General features: G+C 43.0%; 1 protein-coding gene across 3 annotated transcripts in view; it reads left to right on the top strand.

Moving 5' to 3' along the window:
* Positions 1 to 13,125, top strand: part of dchs2 (dachsous cadherin-related 2) — a 38,268-nt gene that overhangs the window by 12,009 nt on the left and 13,134 nt on the right. Inside the window, exons 7-15 of one of the 3 annotated variants that reach the window (XM_054743736.2) lie at positions 296 to 395; positions 487 to 647; positions 2,698 to 3,538; positions 3,612 to 3,851; positions 6,541 to 6,675; positions 9,481 to 9,690; positions 10,081 to 10,680; positions 10,750 to 10,941; positions 11,018 to 11,131. In XM_054743736.2, the coding sequence (XP_054599711.1) occupies positions 296 to 395; positions 487 to 647; positions 2,698 to 3,538; positions 3,612 to 3,851; positions 6,541 to 6,675; positions 9,481 to 9,690; positions 10,081 to 10,680; positions 10,750 to 10,941; positions 11,018 to 11,131 (2,593 nt within the window). Of the gene's footprint in view, positions 1 to 295; positions 396 to 486; positions 648 to 2,697; positions 3,539 to 3,611; positions 3,852 to 6,540; positions 6,676 to 9,480; positions 9,691 to 10,080; positions 10,942 to 11,017; positions 11,132 to 13,125 lie in introns of all 3 variants that reach the window. The other 2 variants (XM_015964057.3, XM_015964046.3) reach the window with 2 other exon arrangements.

Genomic DNA, 13,125 nt, shown 5'->3' with positions numbered 1-13,125 from the left:
ATGCTCCAACACACCTGAATCAATAGTTGAATTACCTAGCACATCATGAAGCTCAGCAGAAGAGTTTTCATCTTTCAGTGACTAAAATTTTATGTGGTGGAGCAGGGAACCCTCTAACATTTGCAGGATGGAGGCCCTCAAAGTCCAAAAATGAACATCAATACTTTACGAAATGATGGACTTCTCTTTTATTTATTTAATTTTTTACTCACGTTGCCCACTTTACTCATTAGTATTGGTATAGATTTCCAATGTCGTGCCGTCTAATTTATTAAAACACAGTTGTGTGTTGCAGATTTGGGCTGGTGTACCAGCAGGATTCTTGGTGACAAACATGTTCGCCAAAGATCTGGATGCTGGGGAGAATGGAACGGTGACCCATTCACTGGTTACAGGTGAGATGTAGATGTTGTTATTCAATGACAATTATGACATCAGTTAGGTTCTAGGGTCATCCCCGTTGCACTTGTCTGTCCATTGGTTTAGTAGACGATGGTGAAGGAGACTTTGAGATCAACAGTAAAACTGGAGACATCACAACAACTCATCTTTTCAACCAAAAACACGAAGCATTCTTCACTCTGAAGATAATAGCCAAGGACAGCGGAGCCATTCCTCAGGAAGACACAGCAGTGGTTCATGTTCAGGTACAATCTATTCTCCACTCACTAACTGATGTTTATGTTATATCTGAGGGAAATCAACTAATATATGCTTTCAAAGCCAATTCTTCCAATGAATAATGTATACATGTTTGAACAGTCCGAGCGAGGTACTTTCACAGCAGAATAATCAGATTTAAAACAAGCTGTTAATGTGTCTCTGTGTCTGTGCATTTACTGTACTTGATCACCATTCAGGTGGTAATGTAACTAAAGATTGGACTCAAGTATTATCACTGTTAGGTGCCAGCTTGACACAATCTGGGAGGTTCGTCCACATCAGTAATGGTTAACTGACACTGAGGCCAGAAAGTTGCCAATTGTTCTTTTCATGTTTTTTCTCCTCATCCATGCTTCTTTAACTCTGTTTATCTACTAGCCTGCATACAAAACTGCACCAACATGTTTAGCTGTATGCACTCAATCAGCCCTTCACTCGCTCTGATTGTTTTATATCACAATATGGGACTAGGCTGTGTCTGGTTTGGAAATATAGGGTCAACTAACGGGTCCCCAGACCAAAAAAACCCAAAAACAAAACAGAATGTAAGTCAACAAACAAGGAAGTGAGTGTTGGAGTGGCCAATGTCGGTGGGTGGGGTAGGGGGGTACACGGTGCAGCAGTTTGGATGGTTTGGACAAGAGTGGCAAGGACCACTCTTATGCATCCATCTGGCATTCATTCATTGTCTGGATATTCCAGTACATCCTGGGATGTGAGTGGAGCTCCGGCATTTTTCTTTTGGTTTTCCTCTTGTCCGACAAGGACATTAGCAGCTCAGGCCGGTGTCAGCAGTAACTGGGGCTGGCGTTGGTCTGCGGCAGTGATGTGACGTTCATGATGAGTGAATGATGAGATCAGATTCCTTGTAGAGAACCGTTCTTTTCATCTTACAGTACATAGAAACGCTTTGTGTCCCTTCCTGTTCTCAAGGAGATTGCTTCGCTTCATTCAAAAGAGCCAGTCTTTGAACAACTCTTTTAGGGAAATGGTTCCTAAATGAACAACTCCCTTCAAAGAGCCGTAAGTCCCATCACTGTTCTGCGGTTAGCATTATCTTAACAAACATTTATGTGTATTGCTGACTCTGAAGTGGGTTGGGACACGTGAATGTGCGCCTAAGTTTATGACTTGTTGAACCAACATTTCTCAGAGGGTTAGGGTTAGGGAGCGGACTGTTTGCCTGTGGTCATTGCAACATTATCCGGCATTACTAAACCTAACTCTTTTCATAGGAAGGAGGTCAGACACAGCTCTGACTTGTTGCTATGCTACATTAAATGTTGCTCATTGCCTATATTCAACAGCAACACGAGAAATGTTTTAATTCTATTGCCCCTTTACATTTTGGGGGTGGCTTTTGGTAGAGGTTAATAAGAAGAAGTTACATTTTAGTTTTTTTGTGCAGAAATTTTTGGAGTGGCCCAACCCCCCCCCCCCCCCCCCCCCCCCCCGTGTGGTGCTATGTTTTTGTTGGGTTGAAAGAGGTTGGGAATTTTTTGTTGTTTTATTTTTTGGGACTGGGACCTAAGTTTTGTCAGGGTTGTAAAGTTTTCTTAATTACTGAATCTCCTCATTTATAAAGAAGAGAAGTATCTAGTAGAAAAAGACACATGAAAGGCCCCAATGTGCTAAAAATCATCTCTTAGATTATAATTCGATTTTTAGTTAGGATTAGGGTTAGGGGCACTTCCTTGGTGACGCCACCATCAGCGTCAGCTTTGAGAAAGTGTTGCAGTCGGCAAACGAAACTGTCAGCAAGGTAAAATAAATAAATAAATAAATACATTTTCTGTGTTTTAAAAAAGAACTAAAAATGGAATTAGACACAGCAAGAACATACCAAAGATCTCTTAGATTGTGTTTTGTCCCTAACCATGAACCATGTCATACTGGTTGCAGGATTTGTTCTTGCAGCCTATTTTCATCAGTACCTTTGTTGTTTTATTCTTTCGGTTTTCATAAAATGTTTGTTCCCCATCTTTAATAAAACAGTAATTTATTATAATTTACCTGCATGCTTCTCTCTTGTAGGTTCATGGACTGGAGGATCTGCACAGCAGCCCTGAACACCAGGCACTGAGACATTTCTCTGTGAGGGAAGACGCGGAGCCTGCAACGGTGATCGGATCTGTATCTCCTTCAGATAACGGCAGGTTTCAGTACACCATCGCTGAGGGTGATGGGAGTATTTACTTTGGAATCAACAGCTCCTCTGGTGACATCTACGTTAACCAGATGCTGGATTATGAGTCTGCTCAGCAGTACGTCCTCGTGGTGAGAGCGGAAGACACTGATCTCTCTGCTGGTGCAAACGTGTCCGTGTTGGTGAGTGTGACAGTGGAGGATGTGAACGACCACACACCCTGGTTCCCCGATAAACTAGTGATGTTCGGCTTGAGGGAAGACGCTGCTGTTGGATCCCTGGCGTTTGCTTTTCAAGCCAGAGACGCCGACGGCACTCATCCCAACAGCGCCCTCCGCTACACTCTGACCTTTGACCCTGAAGTCAGTGGGTCAGCGTCACACTTCCCCTTTCACATGAACTCAGAAACAGGCAGTCTGACTGTAGCAGCGCCGCTGGACTGCGAGAGCACCTCTAGCTTTGTTTTCATTGTGACTGCCAGCGACCAGGCAGAAAGGCAGCACGAGCGTAGACAGGCGGAAGTGACAGTTCAGCTCTTCCTGCTGGACATGAATGACAACCGGCCCGTGTTCGTCTCAGCTGACAGAGTTCAGCTGATGGAGGATGCTGAAGTGGGCAGTCTGGTGCATCAGTTTGTGGCTATAGATGGAGATCAAGGTGAAAATGGGGCCGTGTCCTTCATTGTTGTTGCTGGAAACAGAAAACGGTTCTCACTGGAGGAAAAAACAGGTACTCGATGTTGTTTACTTTTACTTATCTCCATTTTATGACAGTCTTGTTTAAAGTGTTTCATCTTCTTCAGGTCTTTTGTTTCTCTCTGCCCCTTTGGACTACGAGACCCGTCATGCCCACCGTCTAACTGTCCGTGTGGTGGACCACGGCCTCCCCTCGCTGTCCTCCACCCAGACGCTGACAGTAGAGGTGGGGGATGTAAATGACCAGGCTCCTGATTTCAGTCAGAACACCTACAACGCCAGCGTGGCGGAGAACAGAGACGCTGGAGAAACGGTCATCAGGGTTTCTGCCAATGACGACGACTCAGGTAATCAGTTCACCCCAGGGCAGCTGTGGCTACAGTGTAGCTCATCATCACCAGTGTGTGAATGTGTGTGTGAATAAGTGAATTATACACTGTAGTGTAAAGTACTTTGGAGTCCTCTAACTCAGAAAGGTGCTACAAATGTGGGTCATTCGTCATGATCACAGCAAACAGTTTCTAAAAGAGTTGATGACAGGAAAAAAATTGCTCAAACCAAAGCATTTTTTTTATTTATGATCAAATTCCATAAACGTGCAGCTAGTGAGAGTATGAAGTTCCGTTCTCTGAGATACGGTGAAGCAAGAGTTATGCTGAAATAAATAAAATGTTTGGATACCAGCTTAGTGGCCCAGTGGTATGAGGGTCAACCCTGGGGCTGGGAGATCGAGGTTCAAATCCCGGTTGGGTCGTACCAAAGACTTAAATAACGGGACCCAATCCCTCTCTGCTTGACACTCGTTCCCAGCTCAACACTCTCCATGGGGATGGGTCGAATGTGGAGATGGAAATTTCACCAGTGTGTGATGACTAAAGGATTTTAGAGTTATGCCTGCAGTGTTCCTGTTAGACCACTAGATGGAACCACCAGCAGGATTTATGCTATCTGCATCATCAAAAGTCAAAATGCAGAGAAAAAAACCCTGAAAATAAATCCTAAGAACCTTCAAAGCAATGATTCGTTATAGGCTTAGGAGCGTAACAGATGTTCTATTGTTTAAGAAAAGAGTCAACAAATAGTTGTCTGCAGCAATTTAGAAGCTTAATTAATGTTTCTTTTTTTATATGAATGTTTTTTGTTATTACATTTCAAAATAGCCTAAATCAATAACTGTTTATTTTGTTAATCCAGCATCAGTTTAAATGAAGCTCTATCCCTTTCCTCAGCTGTTGTCTTTTACATTTGAGTGTCACTCACACGACCCCTTGTTCAGAGTCACAAATCGACGCGTCAGACGTGTTTATTTTAGCACATTGTGCTCACGGCCTCCACTGCATCTCATCCTATTGATGGTGGGAGTTTTTTTATGCTGTAGCTGGAGGTCGAGCAGCAGACAGCTCTGCGCAGGAGGGGCTTCCACTTGAACCAACACAGCTTCTCTGGGAGAAGTGAAAGGTCCCCTCTCAGGATGATTGCCATAATCCAAGCCATCTGTGCCAATTGGCGCGGTATTTTTCATCCGTCTCCTCGCCCGCTCTCCCACCAACTTATTTGATTATAATTTGTGTTGCTTTTGTCCCACAAAGCCCTACTAAAGATGCCTATTGTTCTGCAGCTCTGAAGGATCTAGTTTCCATCTGTGAGTCACTTGGAGAAGATGTTTGATATCAGAACGTGTGGCAATAAAGCTTTTTACAACCCAGCATAGCTGGAACAGACTTTTGTTTGGTTTGTGTTCTTATAAATTCCATTTGAACTTTGAATGAACACTTGGAACAACCGATGTCATAAACTGAAACACAACAATACTCTAAAATTGGTACCAAGATAATAAAAATGTAAGACAATGTTTTACGTTTTTAGCTAAAGATGATAAGATATAGAGTTAAATGAGATTTACTGGGTGGTGTGTGTTATTACTGTTATTAATGTATGCTGATTTCCCAACATGCAGCTTAAAATGTGACATACATTAAATTAGATCCTTAAACATTATTTTTATAGGAAATTTCAATAAGCTGCAAGCTTGTTGAAAGGTTTTCAGGTGTTTATTTAGTAGATTGTTGACATTAGTGTGTGCAGAAAAGGAACATGTTCTGCTAAAAGCCCACATCCGTTATCTATACCTCGTCCATGCAGGGTCGCGGTCTACAGCAGCATTCGGGCTACCAGGTGGGGTACAGCCTGGACAAGTTGCCAGTCCATCACAGACACACACCTATGGACAAATTAGAGAGGCCATTCAGTCTGACAGTCATACATTTGAGCTGTGGGAGGAAGTCAGAGTACCTGCATAGAACCCACATGTGCACAAGGAAGACAGGCACATTTTATGCAGAAAGACCCCAGAGCGGGATTTGAGCCAGGAACCTTAAGGTTGCATAGCAACAGCGCTATCCGCTGCACCCCTGTGCGGCCCCTGAAAAAAAAAGCACCAAAATGATTGTTTTCCAGTTTTTTAAACTAAACAATAGAGCAGTTTCTGCATTTGAATTAAAACTAACTCTTATTTTGCAGCATTAAATCTTGTTGCAGCTTTTGCAGCCGTTTTTACTGCTGCTGTTAATTAGAGCATCGGCACACTCTTACTCTTTCCAAGAAGTCTCCATAGAGATCTGAGATCATTTGGACCAAACCTCGCTGAAGCATGCAGCTTCTGGGAAGCATTAAGCTTCACCAAAACAGCTTGTGAGGTCAAGTGATGCCTGTTACTGGATATGTGGCTAACAATGGGATAACCATGAAAAAAGCATTAGCAAGCTGGACAATCTGAAGGCAACATGTGGCATCATGTGATTTTTTCTTTCTTTCTTTCATGGCTCTGTTTTCATTTAAAAGCTCACTGAAACACAACGGACCAATAAAGATGGAAACATTCTTCTGATTTTTACTGTTTTGTTATTCAATAATCATATAAACTGAAACAATGGCATTGTACGTACATCAAAGGCGTGTTTATGAGTAGATAGAGGATGAATTTTTTTCTGAAGCAGATGGATATAATTCAAATGTAATAATGTTTTTACGTTTTAGAGGAGAACTCAGCTGTGTGGTACAGTCTGCTGCCAGGTCCGGGCTACGAGTTCTTCAGCATCAATCCATACACCGGCCTCATCTCCACCACTTCACATCTGGACCGAGAAAAGCACCAACAGTTTATACTAACAGGTAAATACACACTTAATCATGACATTTTAATTCAACGTACACATGTACGTCTCACTGGTTTTAGACAGCTAAACAAACTGTCTTTGTGCTTTCATATCTAGTGTTATTTATTTAAGAGTTACTCACTCTCGATGTGAAACAGAAAGTGTGTGCTTTAAAACCACTGAGTGTTCTGTAAAGTTGTTGTGAGGAATCAGTATCTTACCTGCAGTGCACAGTACTCAGAATGAGAATGATCTCAGTGTGGAGCAGTGGTGCCCTAAGTGGGTGTCATGGCCATGCCCCCTTTTGTAGGACTTTTATTTTTCAGAAGGTGAGTTTCACTGAGAAATGTAAAATACTTTTCTTTTGAAATAGTCAGTCAGAGTTTTACATGCAAGCAGAACATGAAAATATTCTTTTACCCCCATTTCCTGCGTTAGCCGCTAATAGAAAATAGATGAGGAAACTGTTGGACTAGAAAAGCCACTCAGATCAACATCACTCTGTAAATGAGCATTTATGGATTCACCCATCTGGACTGATGATGTGGAAGGCTGTTGTTTATTTAGCATCCAGGAGAGAGCAGAGCACATCTCGGCTAGTAGAAGCTAACAGTTAGCATTAGAAGCTCCACAACACGGCAGGCTTGTGTTATTTGTGGTGATTAAACATCAACATTGCAGTGTGAACGAAGACAGGGAAGAGTCATGTTACTGTTAGCCAATCAGAGATGAGTTGACTGAATCACAAGAATACTAATGACATCAAGACTCCAAATCCTGCTGCCCCCCCCACCACCACCACCACCACCACCACCCTACCCACCCCACCCCACACACACACTCCTCTGGCTAACTCCTACTTCTGAAACGAGAGCACCAGAACTTTTCTTCCTAAGAGAATGACTCACAGGGCATTCATTCCCACTAGACTACAGCAATTATATTGAAAAACGAGTGAATGAGAGCTTCATAAAAAAGGAATGAAGGAGGAATGCAACACACAGCAACAGGCTAAACTCTCCCAGAGTCACCACATGGACCAATTTGGTTTTTTACTGGCCCCATCTACCCCCCCCCCCCCCCCGTGAAAATTTTTGGGGCACCTCTGATTTAAAGAATAAGAAATAATTATTCAGACTCATCAGAACAGGATCAACTCCTGTGCAGATTTCATCAATTACAATTCAAATCTACACATTTTTATGATCAGTCAAGCAAAACACAGTTTCATTGATTTTTGACTCGAAAGCAAGAAACACATTAACATTAGCTTGTTCTGTAAAAATGCTAACTAGCAGACCTTTCTCTAAATGGAATGAGGCCATTGTTTACATGGCTGTACCTCCCCTACTCTAAATATCTGCTGTAAAACAAGCAAGCATGGTTCCAACATGGCTTGTTATCAGTGTTGAAAGTAACACGGTTAGCTTAAGCACTGCTATAGAGGAGAAAAATAAAAATAGCAACAACATAACAGGAGATTCATACAGTAAACTCTCAAAAAGCAACCATCTGATGGAATTTGCAGTCATTTCAATTCTTCTGTTCTTCTGTTTCTCATTCCTTCTTGAGCTTCATGGTTAAAGTCATAAATGATTAAGTGTCTCCCTTCTGCATGAGGGTAACATTATTTAGCAGACTGATTTATGTCAAAGGAGCTTTTAAAGGGCTGAGCCTCCACCGGGCACACTGCAGCACCTCCAGCCCGCTGTAGTGTTTGCTTTCACTCACGTGGGTCCATGGTAATTACATTCAGCCTGTCCAGCAGTGCTTAGGGATTAAAAATGCTTTCAGATGTTTTATCACAATATTTCTACAGTCACCAGTAGGATGAACAATGAAATCTAATCATAAAATCTAATGACGGGAAAGCCTGAATGTGTTGAAGTCATGCCAGAATTACACACAGAGCTTTTGGGGGAAATGCTGAAATATGTGGAGACAATTACCTCTGGCAGCTGAAGAACTTGGAAGGAAATTAAACATTTTGTTAGAATTCATTAAGAGTTGTTTCACTGTTTTTTTATATTATGTTTTGTAGGTTTTGCTTCTTATCACATGGTCTCAATCTTTGGTCTGCAAAGACCATCAGTTTTGTCCCACTGCTGTATTTTGATGCTATGTTTTTCCACTGGCATCTCAGTGAGCTCATCCATTTAATCCCAGCTCATATGCATTCAATTTAAGCGTAATTTTGTCAAATGAGTGAAAAATTAGCCTGTTTTTTCTAAAGGAAAGCTTGAAGTGTTGCTCAGGACCACGTCTGATATATCACAAAAAACCTTGCCTCATCTCAAGTAAAATAAACATATATGACTTTTCACAAAACATCCCGTATGAACAAATTGACTTTCTTTTGGACAGCAGTAGCTCAGGAGGTAGAACGGGTTGCCCAGTAGTCAGAAGGTTGCAGGTTCGATCTTGGCTCCCACCAGAGAATGCTGCTGTTGTGTCCTTGGGCAAGACACTTAACCCGCCTTGCCTGCTGGTTGTGGTTGGAGGGATCGGTGGAGCCAGTGTTCGGCAGCCATGTCTCTGTCAGTGCACCTAAGGACAGCTCTGGCTACTTTGCTGCTCATCCGCCACCATCGTGCGAACGGGTGGATGACTGATTGTGTTGTAAAGCGCCTTGGGGGGTTGTAGAACCCTAACAGGGTGCTACACAAATACAGGCCATTTACCATTTTACTAAAAGTGATCATGTCAAATGAAGTGAAATTACTGACGTTTGTGCATCCGAGTTGTTGTAAAAGTTTGCACACGGTTTGAAAGTTGAACTGTCGTTGGGGGAAATAACTAAGTGTGGTGGTTTGTGTTGCAGTGGAGGCTCGTGACAGTGGCACTCAGCCTCTTTCGGCAACAGCCAAGGTCATGTGCTTCGTGCTGGATGACAACGACAACCCTCCCGAGTTCATGCAGTCGTGGTTTCAGGTCAACCTTCCAGAAAACCTCCCTCCTGGAGTTATTCACACTGTTCAGGCCTCTGACCCAGACCTAGGAGAAAATGGAACTTTACACTATTCCATGTTAGGTAAGGGTTTCAAGGAGTGACTGTTTCCCATGTAGGAGCTGTTTGCTTGTGTTTCTGCTTTTCTTAGAATACTTTTATTTTGGTAGTCTGAAGAGGAAGGCTGCATCTGAAACATGTATAACAATAATTAAAGTTTAGAGTCCTCGTGTCTTATTTTATGACTCTGTTGATCTGTTTTGCTGCTTCTTGATCAATCGTCCAGTGGATGTTAGGATGTGTGTTTTCTTATCTGGTTACCAAAACAGGATTTGTAGTCCTTCTCACCTGATTTAAAACAGATTTTTTTCATGTTTCATCTCAGATCTGAACCTTTATTTTTTTTTATTTAAACAGTTTTAAACTGAAAACCATTTAACGTTTTAAATGAGTCACTTTATGCTCCGCCTCTAGGTGGGGACTACAACGGTCGATTCATCATCGACAGTCTCACTGGGGCTGTCAGCATCACGCAGGTTCTGGACCGTGAGGAGACACGGAATTTCACACTCACCTTACAAGCCCAGGATTCTGGTCCAGCCCCACTCAGCTCCACCACCCAGCTCCATTTGGTGCTGCTGGATGAGAATGATAACGTCCCCTTATTTAGCCGTGAAAGCTATCACGCCTCCATCAGTGAAGGCCTGTCTGCTGGAGTTGAGGTTCTGCACCTCAGCGCCTTCGATCCTGATGAGGGACCCAATGGGGTTGTGACCTACTCCCTGACTGAGAACAGCAGCAACGGGGCTTTTTCTGTGGAGCCCTTTACCGGGGTGGTCCGAACCACCAGGTCACTGGACAGAGAACAAACTCCTCAGTTCACCTTCAGAGCTGTGGCCACTGACAGCAGCACTCGGGGCCCGCTGAGCTCCATGGCATCAGTGGTCATACAAGTGGAGGACGTGAACGACAACCTGCCAGTCTGCAACAAGAATCCCCTTAACGCATGGGTTTCCTGGAGGACTTTGCCAAACCAGATTGTTGCCACGGTGATGGCAACAGATGACGATCGGGGTGAGAATGGGACGATACAGTTTATGCTATCTGATGAGGAAAACCTATTTGACATCAGTGTGGATTCAGGAGAGATTTCACTGAGAAGACGAGTGGGGGCGTTCTTCACTGGAAGGAAGTTACAGGTGGTGGTGTCCGACCGAGGGCGTCCTTCTCTCACCTCTACCTGCTTGGTTTTCATCCACCTGAAGGGAGAACATGATGGACTCCAGTTCACTAACAAAGTCTACAACACTACGGTTAAAGAGAACAGTAGGGCTGGTATGTTTCATCACCTCTGTCCATGCTGCTGTTGTCACTGAATATCAACATCAGCATCTCTTTGCTTCTCCTCAAGGTACTTTCATTGCTAATGTGGAGGCCAGTGATCCAGCAGACAGCAGACTGAGAATCACATATACCATATTCAATGGCAACGAGAATGAGATTTTCACTATAAACCGGCACACAGGTAGAAATATGACCTTCTACACTAGGAGGAGTTCACTTTACTTGTTCCGATCAACAGGAGTTTGTTACTGAAATTATAGCTACACACATTTACTGATCAGTTCATTTTTCAATATAATACTCTATGTATGTATGTATGTATAAATATATATATATATATATATAGTAAATTCTCTAATACAGGCCGGTATTCAATTAAAGGCCGGGTCTCCAATTTTGACCGGTGAATAATGGCTGGTCTTAGTCCCCAAATCAACCAGCAGGAGGCAATAGACGTTCACACAGACTCTTATTGGGCTTTTTCTTCAATGCTTTGTAACGCTACAGACACGATCCTCTATCACGCTCCTACCACACAGAGTCACGGTGTCAGTTAACTATGCTAATTCAACCCGCTCCACAGAACACACATCACCTTCCCTGTGGCTTACATAACACTCACACAACACGCAAATCAACACATAGGAACTAGCAGAACGATAGGAAACACATATAACACAATACCCAGAATGCACCTGGCTTACAACCCCAGCCAGGTCATTACACTATCAAGTTCAAAGAGAACGTGCTGATTATGCTGCAGAACACTCTGGGGAGCAGCAGTAGGGGGTGTATGAACTAGTCAACTTCACTATAGTGACTTTTTATGCCTGTCGTCGACTAGTCGCTGTCACGTGATAATGACCGGCAAGATGCAGCCCTCGGAAAAGACAGCAGCCTGCTGTCAGCAGGTGACAAGCTCCTGCACTGGGGGGGGGGGGGGGGGGGTGGGCGCAACGCGCTGTGCCAGACCGTAGGTACTGACACGCGATCGTTCATGTCGGTTCATTTCCTTTAATGTTTTCTGGCTTTTATTTGCGCCTGATGTGTATCGCTGCTGTGGAGCGGGGCGCATCAACTTGTCCTCCGACGCACAGATCACTGATGCGGCCGGCAAGCAGGGAGCGCTCCGCTGTTTCGCGGTCGGTAGATCTGCCTCCTGAGCACGGCCACAGTAACAATCAGGTGTCGCCACCTCAAAAACTAATTTAACACGCGATCGTTCATGTCAGTTCATTTCCTTTAATGTTTTCTGTCTTTTATTTGCGCCCGATGCGTTTCGCTGCATGCTGTGGAGCGGGGCGCTGCGCGCATCACCTTGTCCTCTGACGCACTGATCACTGATACGGCCGCCAAACAGCGAGCGCTCCGCTTTTTTTGCGGTCGGTAGATCTTTTAGAACTGCAGTTCAAAGGTAACTCATAAGGTGAATATATATGAACCCAGGTAGCAGTTTTTCTTTAGGATTGAGAGGAGATGCAGGAAGGTAATAAACAGACAGGACAGAAAAATAGTCAAATAAAAACAAGTTAGTTTTTGTACCTGGTGGTTGCAACAAACAGACACCACTGAAGGTAATCAGAAGTGAGGAACAGAAAATAAAATAATTATTTTAATGTTTAGAGCAGCAGGAACTCCGAGAGGCTGCAGGCGCATCAGTGAGTTTGAGGCCGCTGCGCAGGGGGAGGGGGGAGAGGGCTGAAGCAGGGGGAGGGGGGAGGGCTGAAGCAGAAACTACCGTTGTTAAAAGAAATGTGTTTAACTTTGAAAATGTGGGCGCAATTTTAATTGTCAAAAACTCCAGCGAACCATTAGTTCATTTTGCTCAAATAGAAATAGAGGCCTGCCTCTAATACTGGCCCTCCTTCCAATAAAGGCCTAGAGCTTGATGAGCTTGAGTCAAATACAGGCCCGGGCCTGTATTAGAGGATTTACGGTATATATATATATATATATATATATATATATATATATATATATATATATATATATATATATATATATATATATATATATGTATATATAAATATATATAAATATATATATATATATATATATATATATATATATATATATATATATATATATATATATATATATATATAAAAATATAACCAGCTCAGTGGCCTAGTGGTAGAGTGTCCGCCTTGAGACTGGGAAATCAGGTTTCGATTC

This window comes from Nothobranchius furzeri, chromosome 4, assembly GCF_043380555.1.
Source record: "Nothobranchius furzeri strain GRZ-AD chromosome 4, NfurGRZ-RIMD1, whole genome shotgun sequence".
Classification (NCBI taxonomy): domain Eukaryota; kingdom Metazoa; phylum Chordata; class Actinopteri; order Cyprinodontiformes; family Nothobranchiidae; genus Nothobranchius; species Nothobranchius furzeri.
Note: the sequence above shows the minus strand (reverse complement) of the source record. Positions and strands in the feature narration are given on the sequence as shown.